Here is an 18,506-nt window from a genome sequence, read left to right on the forward strand (position 1 = left end):
ACTTAAATAACGGGGCACAAATTCACTTAACTCTGGCTAAATCATTTCCAACATTTAGAAAAGGCAACTGACAAAACATTAATGGCAATGACTGTATTTCTTTTTGTATAACCAGTCAAACAATAGGAGCCAATATGAGTCTTGGGCTTTTGAGCTTCCTCCCCCCACATTTAATGCACAAGAGGAAATAATTTAAAGTTCTGGCTTAAATCCAATTTTTATTCTGAGCTAGAGTACACCCATTGAATCAACAGGAATGTGCAAGTCAACTCTTAATTCTTTTGATTCAATCAATGGGCCTACTCTAATTGGAACTAACGGTTAGCATTAGGATTCTTTTACTGTCTTTGTAGAAATCAGTTTCCTCTTTCCTCTGGGATATTGGTTCACAGAGAGCAGTACTGGAAGCTTTAAATCTTTTCCCAAAACACACAAGAGGAGAAGAAAAATATGTGAATCCCTTGTGCTTACAACAAGAAGCATGGTTTGGACAAACCAGGCCAGGTATAAATAGGCCAGTTGTCATAACTGCACATACATTTCATATAAAAAGACAACATTGTGTCCAAAACATATGGCACACTGTGGGGATGGCATAGTAGAGGGCAAGTACGTACATGGCAGTGACCTATATACAAGATTTCAAAGTATGCATTTTTTCATATATACAAAAATAAATATGTATCATCATGAAAAATTAAACTGATTTTAAAAAAAATTAAATAGATTCTTTGTCTTCAAGGCCAGCTTAGGAACAAGGAAGGTAGTCACTAACAAACCAAGATGATGAATAAAAATGGAATTTTTCTTTCTTAAATACAAAATACTTAATTTTCTACAAATTGTATACATTCTGTTCTTACTGAAGGAAGTGGAAAAATGGGCACTGTAGAGCTACTTCCAGTATTGAATAATGTCTGCAACTGCAGGGCTGCAATGTCAGATGGACTGGAATATATAAACCAAAATGTAGAAGCCTTTCTTCTTGTAACTAAGCATAACTGCTTTCTAGGTGTTTATAAAGAAATAATGTAAAGTGGAGAAGAAATAAAACAATATAAAAATGATAGTGAATACTATCGTACCGATTTCCATGGTCCACGATGCCATGAAACTTCACCAGGACATGAATGTGTATTACATTGTGCTGTATTAGGTGGTTTTTCTACTATTTCACAGTTTTGATCATTCAACACTTGGCCATTGGGAAGCTGACAGATCACTAATCGTGTCTTTTTTCCACTGCCACATGTTTGAGAACACTGTAAATAAAACATAAATCATTTTCACTCATGTTTCTGCATCAGAACGAACCCATTTTGTTATTATTTAAAAAACCATATCTTATTTATCTTCCAGACTGCTCTGTGCTGCTTGCCTGGAGTTAGTCTTACCACGCAGAACTAACAAACTTATTTTCCCACCCATCCAACAAATAAATACCTTCAATGACCAGTTATCCAGAAGTAGCATAAAAATAAATTTACCACATTAGGTTCAAAGAGCCAACAAAAGCACCCACAGTGGTCAGTATCCTGTTCAATGTTTACATGTAAGAGGAGCTTCAACCATAGAATCTGTCATGGTGAGCTGATTAGGTGCTGGCTGCATGAAACCAATATACAACATGCACTTCATCAGAGCACAGGACAGCTTCTGCAGTTCCATGCATGAAAATATCAAACAGTGTTTCAAAACAACAGAAACTTGTTTTATTTTCCCCTCCGGACAACAAGGTAAAAAAAATACAGATATCCAACATAAGATGGTACCCGGAAACCTCTAGATCTACTGGAGTACAAATCCTATCACTCCCAATCAGGAAGGCAAGGAATGCTATTGTTATTGGCTGTTTCACTCAACAACGGAACTGTGGCCCAAATCCTATTGCACAAGTTACACCTACACCAGATGAAAACCCTACGGACAATATATACATGCCCATCTAAAAGTTTGTCATGTTTGATTCAATGGACATTTAGGACTCCCTCTGTTTAGATGTTACATGGATTTAACGGGCAATGAATGGTGTTGGAATTACAATGCAGCTTTCAAGCTGCTTGATAGTGAGCTAAAAGGCAATAAATACATACACAAATAAACATATATTAGTTTGTTCAGCTTTCCTGAATGCATTATTAAGGTAGTTGGTTTTTAGATCCCCCCCCCCCCCCAGAAGTGATCTTACTTCTCCCCAATTCCCGTAGTTCCATCTTGGACAGGGACCAGAATCACAGTGGCTCAAGTCCGGTGGCCTCAGTCTCTCATCACAGTAACTGGCATTTTGCCCATCCTCATCTTGGCATACCACAACCCGGCGGTGAAATCCACTAGAGCAAGTACTTGAGCACTAGGGCAAGACAACAGACATATACAGAAATGTTCAAGAGAAACAAAGTCCCAGTAATATTTTTCAAAACTATAGACAGAATCAAAAGCTAATTATTTACTTACTGCTCCCCATGGCCCTGTTCTCCACTGGTTCCCTTGAGGAGAGTGGTAGTTCCTTGAATTTACAGTATCATGTGAGTGATGGACCTTGTATATTGGAGGATAATCCTGATGCCTTGGGTGTTCATAGATCTCCGGAATATGGTGGTTAACAGGCTGACAAGATGGCATGCTACATTCTTGTTCTTTTGCAGGGTGGCCTTCGGGATCACAGTAATTCTCATCAATTTGTTGATGGTGGTTGACACAGACAACTTGCCTTGTTACTATTCCATTACCACATGTAACTGTGCACTGACCAAAAATTAACCCAACATTTATGTGACACAACAAAACAGGAAAAAAGGATAACCAATGATAACTATTTTTAAAAATTACAATTAACTCTATGTGTGAGAAATAATGGATAAATTGTTCCATGCATGCCTCTTCAGAAGTTAAACACAGTAAGCAGGTGTTCACCCTAGGTGTACATTTGGGTTTTAATAAAATAAGAGCAAATAAAAACATAATAAAAAAACATAATATTTACAGGTGACCAACTTCCTGCTTGCCAAACACCACATGGAATAAAGCAGCTTGAAAGTTCTTCTGGTCTGGGTAAATGTGTGCAAAGCGATTCTTCCACTGCTCTGCCATGCCCATCCCGGCAGCTTACATAGCGGGCATGGTTTCCTCTCCCACATGATACAGAACACTGCAAAGATGAACAACCAAAATCATACAGTTCCACACATATTCATGAAGTCTATACATAGGGATATAGCTTTTGCCATCATGGTGATTAACTGGCCACCTACTATTTGACTATGGACATATTTTTGTTAGGTCCTGTCAAGATATATCTAACTTACAGTGACCCTCATAAGGTTTTCAAGCTAAGTGAGATATTTAATGAGTAGTTTTACACCACGTCGTTTAGGTTTCCACAGTCAGGTGAGGATTCAAACTCATGTCCTGTGAATCCTCGTCTATCACTCTACCCACTACACCACACTAGACACCTATGGACAAACAGTTATTCTATAAAGCCAACACTGCCTCTGTGTAGTGGCAGCCTTTCTTGTGGCCCCCAGCCCCCACCATTCTCGTGTCATTTCTTTTAGGAAGGGCAGGAATGAGGGCTACTTGATATAAGCGGTCATCTTACTCGAATACAGTTGGGTGTGGCAACAGTCACAGATCAAGACAGGCTATTACTTCATCTTGCTATCCATTTTGGGACTGATTCTTTTTGGTCACTTCTTTTTCTTTGATATTTTGCAAATTCAGACTGAATTTTGCAGCAAGAATAACTGGGGGGGGAGTGCAGGCAACCTATGACCACATGATAGAAGTCCCAATGCACATTAGAGAAATTCAGAAAGAAGCAGCATTTTATGACAAACATGATCGGTGAAGAAACTGTGAAATTAGGGAAATATGGATTGGGGACCTTTCTGAAAGAAAATTAGGCTTTCCTCAGTGCCTATGAATGTCTGGCTGGGAGAAAGTTGCCTACAAAAGAATGGATGCTGGATTGGCTCGTTCCCTGGTCCTGTGCTAACTGGAAAATGACTTCAGCTGTGTCTTTGTGAACAATAGAAGGAACTTGAAGCCTGACTGGCAGACCATCTCGAAAAATCCAGGTGAAGAAAAAGGTATAAAAATAAGTTCAGAAGTTACTTTAGTTGGCTTAATTATCTCTCAGGAAATGCTATGCTCAATAACTGTCATGTTATGCTGTTGGGAGGGATGCACTCTGCATACTCCCAAACTATACTGATGCTACACTTAGTTTAAGTAAGGTATTTTTGATAGCATTCTTATTTTCTGTTGTGTGTGTGATCTGTATTGCTCTTGCGTTATACTCTGATTGATTGCTCAAAATACTGTTGATATCTTTTTGAAACCTTGAACATTTTTTTCACCTTTTCATTATCTTTAATAAATATAAAAAATTTTCTCAGTTCAATTGTCTGGATTCTTGGTTAAGAGGGTTTATGGTACTTAAAAACTGGTTTTGCATTGGCCAGCTACTGGGAATCTGCATTTTAACTTTTATTGTATTTTAATTGAATTTTAATTGTTGTAAGCCGCCTAGAGACCTTTGGGTAGAGTGGGTGGCATATAAGTTAAATAAATAAATAAATAAATAAATAAATAAATAAATAAATAAATAAATAAATAAATAAATAAATATTTATTTCTGTGGGTGTACTGGCAGTTCTACCTTGCAGGGTTGGTATGGGTCTTAAGCACCTAACATTGTGGAGTTTTTTGAACTCCCTGAAAGCACTGTTTAGTTGGGTCAGACTAGAGTGTTGGGAGGTATCAAGGCCAGGCATATTTCCTACTCATCACCACATCAGAATCAATAGGATACTGTGGCTAATTGGTTAGAATGTAACTCCCTGAACCCATTGATCCATCACTTGATCGAAGGAAATACGAAACTGAAGTGATTTTATTATGTAAAATAAATTATTTGGAAACTTGGGATAATTCAGTGATTCAATGCCAGAAGAAGAAGAAAAAAAGAAAAGAAAAAAGATAAAGAAAAGAATGCCTAAATTATCTGGTGAAGAAGAGAATGGAGAAGACTTTCTGATCAAGAATGTTCTTAAAACCAACTACTTTACCTCATTTTATTTTAAGGAGTAAAGAAAAAAATGGACACACAATATGTCCAAGTAAAACTGATAAAAAACTGGGGTTGTTTTACTATTCAGCTATGAAATAGATTACTATCCTTCTTGCAAGATTACTCACTGGAGTCCATGATCCGTATCTCCACTGAGCCACACTGTCAGTTAGGATGGCAGGAAGGGATGTTGGCCATATTTTTATCATCTCTGGACAAGAGGGCATCTCACATTCCTTAAAGGAAAATAACGTTTTTAGGTCCTACACATTATTAATGTGGGAAGAACAAAAAGAAGTTCACTTTAAACAAGTTCAAATTAAACATTGTTTCTTATCTTACTTACCTGGCTGTCTCTTGGACGTGTAGCAACACTGCATTCTCTGTCATTCTCCATAATAACTCCGTAAATGCCAGAAATACATTTTACTGCACGCACATGGTATCCATGCCCACATGTCACAGAACACTAAATGCAAACAATTCCACACAAATAAAACATTTTAGATTTTGCATTTGCACCCCCACCTTCACAGATGCATTTGGTACATGAGAGAAGGCCTTCTCTGTCTTTGCTCCCAGACTTTGGAACTCCCTCCGTCAGGAGGCCAGGCTGGCCCCATTTTTCCTGTCTTTCTGAAAGCAGGCAAAGACCTTTATCTTCAGGTAGGCTTTCTTTTAGTGATTGGCTGTCTAAGGGGATTCTTAAAATGGGACTAATACATTTCTGTTGTTTTCTCTCTTTACTTACATTTTTTAAATATTATATTGTTTCTTTAAAATTGATTTTGTAATGACTTATTCTTTTTAGCTTTTAATATTGTTATCATTTAATATTATAAGCCACCTTAGTGCTTTTTAGCAGTAAAGTGAAGTAAAAATATTTTAAATAAATAAATACATTTCCAACACAAATTATACTTCCACTATCAATACAGGTAGCCAGTAAGAAATATAATGTCAAATTCATCCAGTTCAACCACTGGAATAACCACTCCTTTCTTCAATTTCAACACTGGCTCCTTATCTCAGTACAAATTGGCAGCTTCTATCTCCCACATTCAGGCTCTCACGAGCCTTGATTTCATCCCAATCATACTCATTCTTTTTATACTGGACAGACTCATCTGCCATCAGTCTTTCTTCCCAAATTAGTTGTAATGCATTCTCAGTCATGTCTTCAACACTCTATGATTTTTAAAGAATTTTGTAGGGTGCTATATCTTTGAACATTGGAAGGGAAATCTGCTCTTTCACTTGTTATTTGTGCATTCTGCTAAATCTTCCTTTTATTTACTACCTTGAAATGGCTGGTTGTATATTTTATCAATGTTTTGATCAAAATTATAATGCCCTGGTCTTTATTTTATGACTTGTGGTAGCATCTGCACTGACTATTTGTCATACATCATCATTTCTTCAAAGTCTTTGTTCTGGTCTTTTGCAATCTTATTTCAACAAAGCTTTCTCCAAACAATCTCTCTCTCTCTCTCTCTCTCTCTCTCTCTCTCTCTCTCTATCCATCTTCAGAGGAACTACCTGAAGTGGATGCTAGCAAATAACCATGAAATAATATTATGAGAGAATTTCTGTGTACTCACTTCTCCCCAGGGTCCCACTTGCCAAGCTGCACATTCATTAAGTTCACATTCGCCCACAGATTCTGGTAACAAGTTTGGATTGCAGAAAGCATCTTCTAGTTGGTCGTCATTTAGTTGACACCATATTTGTCGATGCTTTGTTCCCTTCCCACATGTCACAGAACACTGCATGTTCAGAAGATTAAATATGGCAAATGCATTTTAGCATTACGTTCTGATAAGTCTGGTGCAATTTTATTACACCACTTCCTTTCACAAGGGTAAAGAGATTGTACTTTTTGTAACCAGGTTTGTACCCCCACCTCCAAAAGACTCACATAATTATAAAATGTATAGAAAGGAATCAAGAAAACTGTACAAGTGTGATCTGATGAGCTATGCATAAAATAGAGGAAGGGCTTATTTCTTCCCTGATTGAAGGCAGAAAAAAAACTGGGGAAGACAAAACTGGAGAGAGTACAGTGAAAGAAACCAAGTAACTTGAGAATAAGAGATGGAGTTATAAGGCAAATTTATATATTTTCCGTAAGGTACTTCTCTGCACAGTACAGTGTCTATGTACAGATGCTCAATTTGTTTCAATGATTTCTTGAATAAAGAACTCAGGCTGAAGTACCAAATACTGGTTACCTTGAGCCATGTGATCTTCTCTGCCATGCATTATGAAAGTCTCTAAGTATAAATGTAAATGAACAACATCTTGATTGTTGATGGATGCCTGATACTGTCTTTCCTGATAGCACATTTGGCTAGACAAGAACCACTGTGTAAATTGGGACTGCACATAGGTCCCCCAGTTTGGTCTGGAGAATTCTTTGTGATCCAGATCTAAATCAATCTGTAAATTCAGATTGCCAGCTTCCTGTTGTTTTGCATTAGAAAACCAAAACTGCCATGTTTTTGTAATAATATACAGGAAATCTAGATATACTACAGACATGCACTGTGACTGGAGGCTAATGATGAAATTCTTGTCTCAGATTACACATTAGAGCTACCAGTGAACAAAATTCAGCTTCCATTCTTCCCCTCCTAATCACAGCACCATCTTGCATATACTCAATTCTTCTGTGCAAGCACAATAACTAGAAAGTGATGGGGAAACTGTTGCCTCAGATTGCACATTGGAGTAGTCAACAAGCTCCCCTCTCAGTCATGCTACTTTTTTGTGTTTACATTAAATCTCCCTAGAGTGGGAAGACTGGTTTCTCCCCACTGATTTTGAGACATTAAAACTGCCAAATTATATTAGACCATTTTGCTTCTGCCCCAGAACTAAATTTGACTATTCTGCTTCTATACAGATCTCATATAAATTGACCCAAACTATGCCAATTCAGTTCAGGATACAGCCAAACCCAACAAAGAGTTCTTGTACAAACTTAAATTTTATTCCATCATAAAGGAATGCATTACCTCACTCCAATCACCAACAATCCAGTGGGGGCATAGAAACTCGTTGCAGTTTTGAGTAATAATCTTTGGTAGTTCGTTGCATTCTCTGTCTGCAAGGTGACGGCCAAAATTGTTCATACAAAAAGCTTCTCTGATTCTTGTACCTCGTCCACAACTCCTAGAACACTGATTCATTGAGAAAAGCAACCACAAAAAGACAAGTCAAGGAGGGATGGAGAGAGGGAGAAAGATCATTATAAAAAAATCATTGCAGATTAGGGAATACTAATAGTAATAATAATGTGCCATCAAGTCAATACTGACTTATGGTGACCCTTTTCAGGGTTTACCAGGTATAGAATACTCAGAAGTGGTTTACCATTCCTTTCTTCTGGGGACACCCTGGATCAGTGCAGCTTGCCCATGACTATACAGGCTGGCTCTACTCACAGAAGACACAGTGGGGAATCGAAATCTCAACCTCTGGCTCTGTAGCCAGATACCTAAACCACTAAGCCAGTGATGGCGAACCTATGGCACACGTGCCACAGCTGGTACACAGAGCCCATTCTGCAGATACACGAGGCATAAGTTGCAGATTGCTGCTCCCCCCCACCCCAAACGCAGCCAAACCTGAGAGGCGGCTGCAGCCACAGTGCTGCCATTTCGGCAGGCAAATCCGGAACAGCTGTCGCTGGTGGCGGATCCAGAGTGGGGTCTCAAGGCACCTCTGTGTCCGGGATTCCCCCTTCCGCCACCACTTCCGGTTCCGCCCCGGCCACTTCTGTTTCCGTTGCAGCACGCCACCTGCTGGTGTGTGGTTTTGTTTGGTTGGTTTGTTTTTTTCAGTTTGAGCACGCGAGCCCAAAAAGATTCAGCGCCACTGCACTAAGCTATCCAGCCAGCTGAAGATTAAGGAAGATATGTGTAAATGACTCAGGGCTACATCAATATATTACAGCCTGTCAAAGTCTCTTGCTGCATAAAATGAGGGATGACACCCCTTCTCCTTATTGTATGTGAAGAAGCCAAATAGATGGCTGAAATAAATTCTAACAAAGAGTAGCCACACTGAATCAATGGAGCTGACCTAAGTCCTACTGATTCTACGGTCTGTTCTAGTCAGTGGATGTATTACTAGAGATCAAGGCCAAGGTGAGGTGGCACTATGGTATTCCAATTTCTATGTACAGATATGAAATCCGGACAGTGAGAAAAGCTGACATGAAAAAATGAACTAGAAAAGTCAATAATGCTAGGAAAAGTTGAAAGCAGCAGGAAGAGGGAAATCAAGCATGAAATGGATTGTCTCAATACAGGAAGCCATGACTTTGAGTCTGTGAGATCTGACAGGGCCTTTTGGAATGCAGTCATTCATAGGATCACCATAGGTTGGAAATGACCCAATGGCATACAAATACTAGTCATCATTATGTTCCTTTAAGCCACTTCCAACTTACGGTGACCTTATGAATGAGTGACCTCCAAAATGTCTTGCCACTTGACTTTTAGCAATTTACTAGACAAAATCACCTACTTTAATGCAAAAATAATTAAAGTACAATACTGAAAATGAATACCTCTGACCATCCTGTGTAATGCCAACTAGTTTGAAGACAATCTCCATGACAGGCTTCTCGCATTGGTGGTTTCTGCTGATCAGCACAGTATTTATCATCCACTGGTACACTCAGTCCCTTTGAAACAGAGTACTTCATACAGCGGATGTCTAAAGACCGATACCCTGGACCACATGGAGATGAGCATTCACTTTTGCCAAAGTTATGCCACCTATAAGTATAAACTATTATATAAAACTAAATATGTTTTAATGTGTAAAGGTAACCTATATTTCAAATTTATCCAAATATTATATGGAACATCTAAACAAACATGATGTGTATCTGTTGGCTATTAATGATACAATTCAGGAAACACCAACATTTTAGAACCACAGGCAAGAAAAATTAAGATTCCAAATGTAACCAATAAAATGGACTCCTAAAAAATGCACCATAAACTATTTTGAAATTGTAAAAAGAATTCCAAACTATGCAACAATTTGATTAAATGTGTTAAATACATCCTAATCTATGCATACTATTTTGTGATGTACACTCACCAACTTAGTACAGTTGTAAAACAGCCTAATTGTGACAAATTTTTTTATTTTTACCTTAATTCACAGTCCGCATTGCATTGTTCTGTAACAGCTGTGGGAGGTGTTACATGCGCACATCTTTGGTCAGACACCACCAAGTGACTACTCCTTCGTATGCATGTCACCCTCCTTCTGCGAAGTCCTTAAGTAGGATAATTTGAAACAGGACATTAAGAATAGGACACTACTTTGATTCTGATTTTAAAAAGGTAGCTGCATCACGCCAACCATTTGCCAGGAATACTTTAATTCCCCTCTTCTTCTTTGCCCTGCGTGCTTCATATAGTTGACACTGATAAAGTGCAGGGGGAAGTTTCAAAGACACTGGATTCACTTCACCCTGCAGAGTGACACTAGCCAAGGGGGTCATTAATGGAGGTGGTCTAGCATCTCCAAAGGATCCCCAAGTATATTTCAATACATTCTAAAATATTTTATAAAACGCTGTAGAAATTCTCAATGTTGTTTTGCCCATAAGAAAACGGTGGTATATTAAATTGACTTTTCTTACATGGGCTTTTTATAAATGGATGAATCTTTTCTTCCTTGTTTTGAAACAGAGAGTTAGAAACAATTTCTACTAATGTCTTAATTGTAATAGAAAATAATTAATCTGGGGGAAAATGATAATTAAATCTGATGATGGTTTTAATGATCAACCCATTCAATTAAATTTAAAGTTAAATCCATTACTATGCTTCAGTCATACACACACAGTCAGTCACACCACAGCAAGCTGAAAGAAATGTCTGGTGTGAACGCTGAACCACCTTAAAAAAGAAAAGAGTAATGTAAAAATATGGGAATACCTTGACACATTTTGTTGCAGTCTTGCCAAAGCCCATATGGGTCCCACGTAAAGAGATCATTCCCTTCTTCTACAGGGATATTAAAGGAATACCGAACATCAGGACTGTACAAATTTCCTACACACAACACCTAAACAAGGATTTCAAAAAACTGTTTTTCAATGAATTTTCCTCACTTCTTGCACATAAAACATACAAATGCTTTCTATTAATTAAATATTAAAAATTCACCTGTAAGAGAATGTCCTCTTCAAGACGCCCAGTACTGTTTATACGCTCCACGGTGTTATTCGAACCACTGTACTCAAAATTCATTCCATACATACTGATTTCTTTTTTAGATAGGCTTACAACAAAATTTCCATTGAGGAAAAAATTTCCTTGAGTATCAGATAATGCTAGAAAAAGATAACAGAGGCAACCCTCATCACTGTGTTTTTATTTCATACCTAAATAGAAGACATGGCTTTTTTACGCAGGCTTTTCTGGAATTTACATCTGAATAATGTGTTGCACTTTTCAGTGTTTATTTCTATTCTGCCATCTTGCCTCTTAAACTTTTAATGTCTATGTTGATCTTATGTACAGTGTATGCTGCAACTTTGATTCTGATTTTTGAATCTGTGTCTGATTTTTCCATAACTGAGTCTTATATCTGTTACTGATTGTTGTAATTTGAAAAACAATATAGGAGTGAAGCTCATAAATACATGTGAATCTGATAAATAGGATTTCAATGGAAGCCATGTCATCAAAGTATCAGGCAAATCATACACACTTTAGTGAAACCAACATGTAAGCCACTAAATATAGTGGTTCCTTTGCCAACAGTTAGAAATTAGAAATGCTTACCAAGATAATTGTCATCTTCTGGTCTCCCTGAATAACTGTACTGATGTATATCAAGGTTTGTTGCTCCTACAGGAATTTTTACTACAATATTATAGCCTGAAATATAATTACATACAAATTAGTTCTACAAAACATATTATTTGCAAGTAACACATCTGATGTGAAACTGACCCAGTCTGTTTTATGTAAAAATAAAGTGTACAATTAGATAACAACGGCCAAGGAACAACAACAACAACAAGCCACTAATTCACTATATATGCTACCTAATCTATTAAATTTCTGCTGGCATTGGTGTGAGGGGAGAGGATGAAACAGTGATTTTCTCTAATGTTTCTTCCATCTGTAGCTCGTAATATCATATCCCTATGTTATTCTCAAAGCTCTTTAATTTTCAGGGGCAGCCTAAGAAACATTGGTGGCAGGCTTCAGAAGAAAAGAGGGAACTTGGAATAAAAAATCAGTGGCCTGTCCTTGCCCTCCAGCAGGAAGCTTATGCTAAATCTCAGCCTACTCTCTGGAGGAAAGACATGAAATGGCAACCACTGATCTGAACCATTGTTACTGAGATAGTCAATAAAGGAATTAAGTCAATAAGATTAGGATATTTTCAGTCCAACAATTACAAAGTGTTTTACTCTGGAAATGACAAAATCAGAAGAAAAGGATTGACTCAAAGATAGAGCACATGCAGTTAGGGGCTATAATGCAAATCCTGACCAAATGGTGTCAATTCAATTTCTTGACAAGCATATAAATATATCCATCATCCAAATCTATGCTGAACTACAGATGCTGAAGAAGAAAGCAAAAGCTTTTATGCAAGCATCCAGGAGGAAACGGATCACAGGTGATAACCATAAGTGACTGAAATGAATCAGTAATAAACAAAGCAGAACCAAACACTGTTGGAAAATTTGGCCTAGAAGTCAAAAACAAAGCAGAATTCATAGAATTCTATGAAGTCAGCAATCTGTTTATTGCAAATACATGCTTCAGGCAATGCAACAGATGATTGCATACACAGGCCTCACCAGAAGGCCAATACAGAAATGAAATACACTGCATAATTGGAAACAACAAATGGAGAAGCTGTGTTCTCTTACTTAAAAAAAAGACCAAGAATAGATTACGGTACTGACCACATATTATTAGTATCAAAAATTATAATAAAGCTTTAAAAACAATTAAATATCATTTCCAATAAATTTAAAACCAAATTATCACATTACAAAACTCAACTAACTATGAACCAAAAGAACCAGATATATTATGAAGGAAGAATTGAAAATATTATTCCTGTAGTAAAAAAAAAAAGAAAGAAAAAAGAAAAGCCTATAAGGATGGTGGAAGAAAATTGTTAAGAACAGATGAGAAGCAAAAGTAAAAGTGACAGAAACAGACTCAGAATCCTGAAGAAAACATTTCAGTAACTATCACATAGTGGAAAAGGGAACTACTACAATTATTTATATGCAAAGAAAGGAGAACAGAACAACAAGAGAGGGGAAAGATATCTCTTCCATAAGATCCATGAAATCAAAGGGGAATGTAAACCTTGATTAGAGATGTTGAAAGACCAACAGAGGAAAATATATTATTTGACAAGGATAAAATAAAGGGAGACTGGAAACAATATACTGAAGAACAACACAAAAAAGATACCAGGGTGATAGATTGTTTTCAAGAGATGAAGAACTTGCAGTTTTAGAAGAGGTGAAAGGTACTCTTGAAACACTTGGAAGAAATAAATTCCAGGAGTACTGTACATGGCAGAAAGAGAATATGTCAAAATCCTAACAAGAATAGGCGAAGAAACATGGAAAACAAAACAATGGTCCACAGACTGGGAATATTCAATATACATTCCAATCCCCAAGAAAAAAGATGCCAAGGAGTGCAGTAAATATATAGCCTTTGCTCTAATTTCCCATGCAAGCAGTGATGCTCAAGGTGCTGCAACAAAGGTTTTCATCCTGAATGGACCAAGAAATGTCTTATATTCAACCCAGATTTTTAAAAGGGACAGGCACTAGAGTTTATACTGCAAACATGCATTAGTTACTAAAGTACATCAAAGAATTTTGGAAAATCAGCCTGTACTTGACAGACTACAACAAAGTGTTTGTGTGGAGCAGCTTAAAGAATACAGTAACAATGATTTAACTAATTTCCAGAGAAGTAGCCACTGAAATAAATCTGTTAGTCTTGGAAGAGCTACAATAATGTCTTTTTTTCACCTCTCTCTCCCTCTTTTTAAATTATTTTTTGTCAATGCTTAGGAATCAAAACTGCATCCTAAGAACCTACTCATGTAAAAAAATGTGAGCAATTTTACACACATTTGCATACATTTTCTCTGAAGGTTTACATGTTCATGAACTGAGCTGTACAAACAGTATTTTTTTCTCTCTCATACATTTTTAATCAAGCTGAATATATAGCCGCCTAGAGTGGTCTTACAGGCCAGATGGGCGGGGTATAAATCAAATAAATAAATAAATATTATTTTGAATCACCCTGAGATTGGTCTGATTAATAATCATACACACAGATATATATACATGTATGATGAAACATACCATAGTGAGCACTGTTGAAAGTACCAGCGAGAGTCCTACACGAAGAATTATCACCACCACAGATGCCACATTTATCTATTCTTGCCTTAGAATTCAATACATGATCACAGCCAGCTTGCTACAGAGACAAGTTAAAACGTATTTATATCCATATTTGTTTATTATTCATAGTATTTATAATCATTTATAATCTACTTTCCTCCCATCTCATGTTAACTGACAGAATATGTTTCATTCACTTAACAATAGTGGATTTGGCATCATGCTGTAATAAAGAGAGCAATGCTAGCATATAAAAACAGATTTCGAACTTAATGAGAATTCCGAATCAGAACTGCAGTTGAAGGATAGGACCCAACAAGGTACACTTATTGCTGGACACTGCTTCTGCAAGCAGAATTTAAAGGGTCAAAAACCTCTCTGTCCAGTAGCCTCATCTGTGTCTCCTAAAAATGTGGTCTAAAGCAGTGATCCCCAACCTCGGGTCTCCAGATGTTCTTGGACCACAACTCCCAGAAGCCTTCACCACCTCTGCTGGCCAGGATTTCTGGGAGTTGAAGTCCAAAAACATATGGAGGCCCAAGGTTGGGGACCACTGCTTTAAAAGACTAGAACACCCTCCAGAGCACATTTTTCATCACAATGGAGGGCTGAAGGGGGAAAGGAGGAGAAAAACATCTCAATTTAAGATTTAAAGCAAATACAAACAGGATTTAGGCCCTAGTGTTTTAGTCCGATCATGGACAAAAAAAATCAGTAAGAGTAAGCGTGTATAAGGTAACAGGCAAAAATTATTAATTTAAGTTACTAGCCTTTCTTAACTTTCCTTCAAAAACTACTGAGCACAGTTCAAAAACCTGCAGCTCCTAATACATCTGTAACTTTAGAAATACAAAGATGTGTTTCATCAGTTACTTTTTTTCTGCTTAATTCCCTACTGAATTTACAGGATGTTTAAATATTTTTAGTCCTAAGTAATACACATATCATTGACTACAATGATACAAATTGTTGGTATTACAATTTTGTTTTTGCCCTTGAATCTCTTATATTCTAGCCCTAAGCATGTCACTTATAAATCTTCACATTTTCATAACTTAGTTCCAAACACTGCTGTTGCTTCTAAGGCAGAAGCATAAGTTTTATTGGCTATAATGTTTACCTTAACCATAAGATAAACAATATAACTCAGTTCTTCCCCTCCAAATCCTCCTGTATCCCATTACTCAGTTCCTATCAAACACATTCACAGAAATTCCATCTTCTCTCCTATCCCACTTACTGCATTCACTTTAGTGCTATGACAAGCTGTAAAGGGCTTGCCTTGCCAATACCTCACACACTGTTTAGCAAAATACTGTATAAGACTACAATCACCCCTTGGAAAATGTAGCCTCCACAAATGCTACTGTTATTGCAGAAGCTCTGGGAGAAGGGGCGAGGGGAGATAACTTTTTCATCATTTACCACTCAGAACTGCTATGCAGGGAACTTGTTATTCAAGAAGAGGGAGACATCTGCCCCTCTGCTCTTTCTCTGCCTGTGTGGTTGCCACTACCAAATTGCCACTGAAGATATCAAGCTGGGTAGAAGAGTACAAAACAAGGCTGTGGGGGAAGCTGAGCAAGTTGCAGACATGGGGATAAATGCTGGTTTGCTTAACAATTAGCCAAAAAATTAGCTTCCTAATTTTTTTTATTGAAGTAGCTTAACTCATTTCTAAACTCAACTGACAGAAGGTGGGAGAGTTCCTTTATCACCTTACATCCAATTTAGTCACCTGTTAAGAACTGATTCACAGAAGGTTTGGTGTAGACATAATACTACCAAATCATTATACTAGGTGCACCACGTCATACATTTAGTGACTGGGGCAGAGGCAGAATGTTCACACATTTCCTTTCCTTTCTTCATAGAACACAGAAAGCATCCATCTAGACCAGTGGTTCTCAGCCTTTGGTCCCCAGATGCTCCTGGACTACAATTCCCAGAAATCCTGGACAGCACAGCTAGTGTTAAAGGCTTCCAGGAGTTTTAGTTCAAAAACATCTGGGAACCCAAGGTTGGGAACCCAGGATCTAGAACAATACTGTCAACCCTGCCTGGCAACTGCTCTTGTCGATGACAAACAATAATTACCATTAAATCTACACTGGCACTTTTATTAACCATAGTTACCTCCTGCAATAACATCAGAAAATAAGGTATTTTGGTCTAACTTGTGGCTACTGCTCCCATGAGCAGTGCAATGGTTAATAATTTTTCACATGTGACTTGGTATTACACCATTATAAGAATAACATGCCAATGAGAATCCATGCTAATGTGAATTGACTCATGCATTAGACTGTTCCAGTAGTCACTGCAGAAAACATTAACAGGCACGTCTCAACATCATTTGTGCTGATCATTTCACATAAAATCACAATTTTGAAGTTAATTACCCTGCATAAACCTTGAACACACAGATCATGAGTATCTGGTCCACACGGAGTGCCATCAATAACTCTGTCTTTCAGCTGATAGTAGGATGTTGTGCCAGAAACTCGACAAAAAAGCTTACAGTGATCCTTCATAGCAACTGTTGGGGCAAAAAAAAAAAGCCAAGTATTATTTTATCACTTGTGAAAAACTTTATGAAAAGAAATATCTATTAATTAACTAAAGTATTTGATGACATACTGCCACTATATTTTGGAATCCAGCGTACAGTAGATGTTAGTCCATTGATGTTGAAATGTTTTCCATCAAACTCAGAGCACTGCTGTTCTCGAAAATCTTTTCTCCCTTTTGGACATGAATCAGTGTTACATGATCGAAACCTCATCCTGCGACCCACACAGTATTTTCCTCCATGTTTTGGCCTTTAAAAAAAAATTGCATTTCAAACACCTTAAAAATAGACATTCAGACATTCCTATTAAAAGCAATCCTTCTTAAGCTATCTTAATGCTTTAATTTCAATAATAGATTTCAGTCCAAACACAATAAATATCCTTTTAAGATCTAGTTCACTCTGATGGCATTTTCATTAATTTTAAACCTCTTCAGTTAAAACTTTCAATTAAAAATTTTCAGATTAGCTTACAAGGGGTCACATAACAAAACAGAATCGACAATATTCAATCAAACAATAGTTTGTGCAAAGGCATTTAAGCCACTAGAAGATCAGCAGCAGCACCGTCATAGAACTGCAGGGTTGGAAGGGACCCTATGGATCATTGAATCCAGCCCCTATCAAGGAGGCACAGTGGAGAATCAAACTCCCAGCCTCGTGGCACAGTGGTTAAACGGCTGTACTGCAGCCAAAACTGTGCTCACAACCTGGGGTTCAAATCCCAGGTAGCCGGCTCAAGGTTGACTCAGCCTTCTATCCTTCTGAGGTCAGTAAAATGAGTACCCAGCTTGCTAGGGGGGGCAATGTGTAACCTGCATAATTAACTTGTAAACTGCCCAGAGAGTGCTTGAAGCACTATGGGGTGGTATATAAGCAGCACGCTTTGCTTTTGAGCTTTGAATCCACAGCCAGATGCCTAAACCAATGACCTATCCAGAAGTTCTTATGGAAAATAAGTATACTTTAAATACAGACATTAAGTGTGTGCCGGGGTGTGTGTGTGTGTTATGGATTCCAACTCCCAGAATTCTCCAGGCAGAATTGCTCACAGTGACATACCTATAGACACATACACATACGTACATTTCACTCCCTTGAAACAAGCCCTATCTAGTCTAGGCTATCTTAGGCCTACTTCCTGTATAAAAAGGAAACTGCCCCAGTGCTTCCTAGAAGTTCTTTGTGGGAAGTCTATCAGAGTCTATAGAGGGCACCCCCACAGATCTAGTTCTGAACTATAAAATAGTCTCAGATTTCGTTAAGAGGCTTTCAAAAAACTTTAGGCAGCCATTCATCTAGAGCAGTGGTTCCCAAACTTGAGTAACCCAGATGTTCTTGGATTGCAATTCCCAGAAACCCCAGCTAGCACAGCTGGTAATGAAGGCTCTTGAAAACTACAGTCCAAGAACACCTGT

At 37.7% G+C, this 18,506-nt stretch overlaps 1 protein-coding gene across 3 annotated transcripts in view; it reads right to left on the reverse strand.

Moving 5' to 3' along the window:
- The window catches only part of ADAMTS20 (ADAM metallopeptidase with thrombospondin type 1 motif 20), an 81,337-nt gene that overhangs the window by 31,835 nt on the left and 30,996 nt on the right, over nucleotides 1-18,506 (reverse strand). For all 3 annotated transcript variants that reach the window (XM_020799464.3, XM_073000455.2, XM_073000456.2), the window contains exons 13-28: nucleotides 17,157-17,338; nucleotides 16,919-17,055; nucleotides 14,475-14,592; nucleotides 11,893-11,988; nucleotides 11,272-11,438; nucleotides 11,041-11,170; nucleotides 10,247-10,373; nucleotides 9,651-9,861; nucleotides 8,092-8,256; nucleotides 6,676-6,840; nucleotides 5,421-5,543; nucleotides 5,203-5,310; nucleotides 2,984-3,148; nucleotides 2,455-2,745; nucleotides 2,189-2,350; nucleotides 1,086-1,262 (exon numbers count right to left, since the gene is read on the reverse strand). In XM_020799464.3, the coding sequence (XP_020655123.3) occupies nucleotides 1,086-1,262; nucleotides 2,189-2,350; nucleotides 2,455-2,745; nucleotides 2,984-3,148; nucleotides 5,203-5,310; nucleotides 5,421-5,543; nucleotides 6,676-6,840; nucleotides 8,092-8,256; nucleotides 9,651-9,861; nucleotides 10,247-10,373; nucleotides 11,041-11,170; nucleotides 11,272-11,438; nucleotides 11,893-11,988; nucleotides 14,475-14,592; nucleotides 16,919-17,055; nucleotides 17,157-17,338 (2,524 nt within the window). The remainder of the gene's footprint in view (nucleotides 1-1,085; nucleotides 1,263-2,188; nucleotides 2,351-2,454; nucleotides 2,746-2,983; nucleotides 3,149-5,202; nucleotides 5,311-5,420; nucleotides 5,544-6,675; nucleotides 6,841-8,091; nucleotides 8,257-9,650; nucleotides 9,862-10,246; nucleotides 10,374-11,040; nucleotides 11,171-11,271; nucleotides 11,439-11,892; nucleotides 11,989-14,474; nucleotides 14,593-16,918; nucleotides 17,056-17,156; nucleotides 17,339-18,506) is intronic.

Source organism: Pogona vitticeps, chromosome 5 (genome assembly GCF_051106095.1).
Source record: "Pogona vitticeps strain Pit_001003342236 chromosome 5, PviZW2.1, whole genome shotgun sequence".
NCBI lineage: Eukaryota > Metazoa > Chordata > Lepidosauria > Squamata > Agamidae > Pogona > Pogona vitticeps.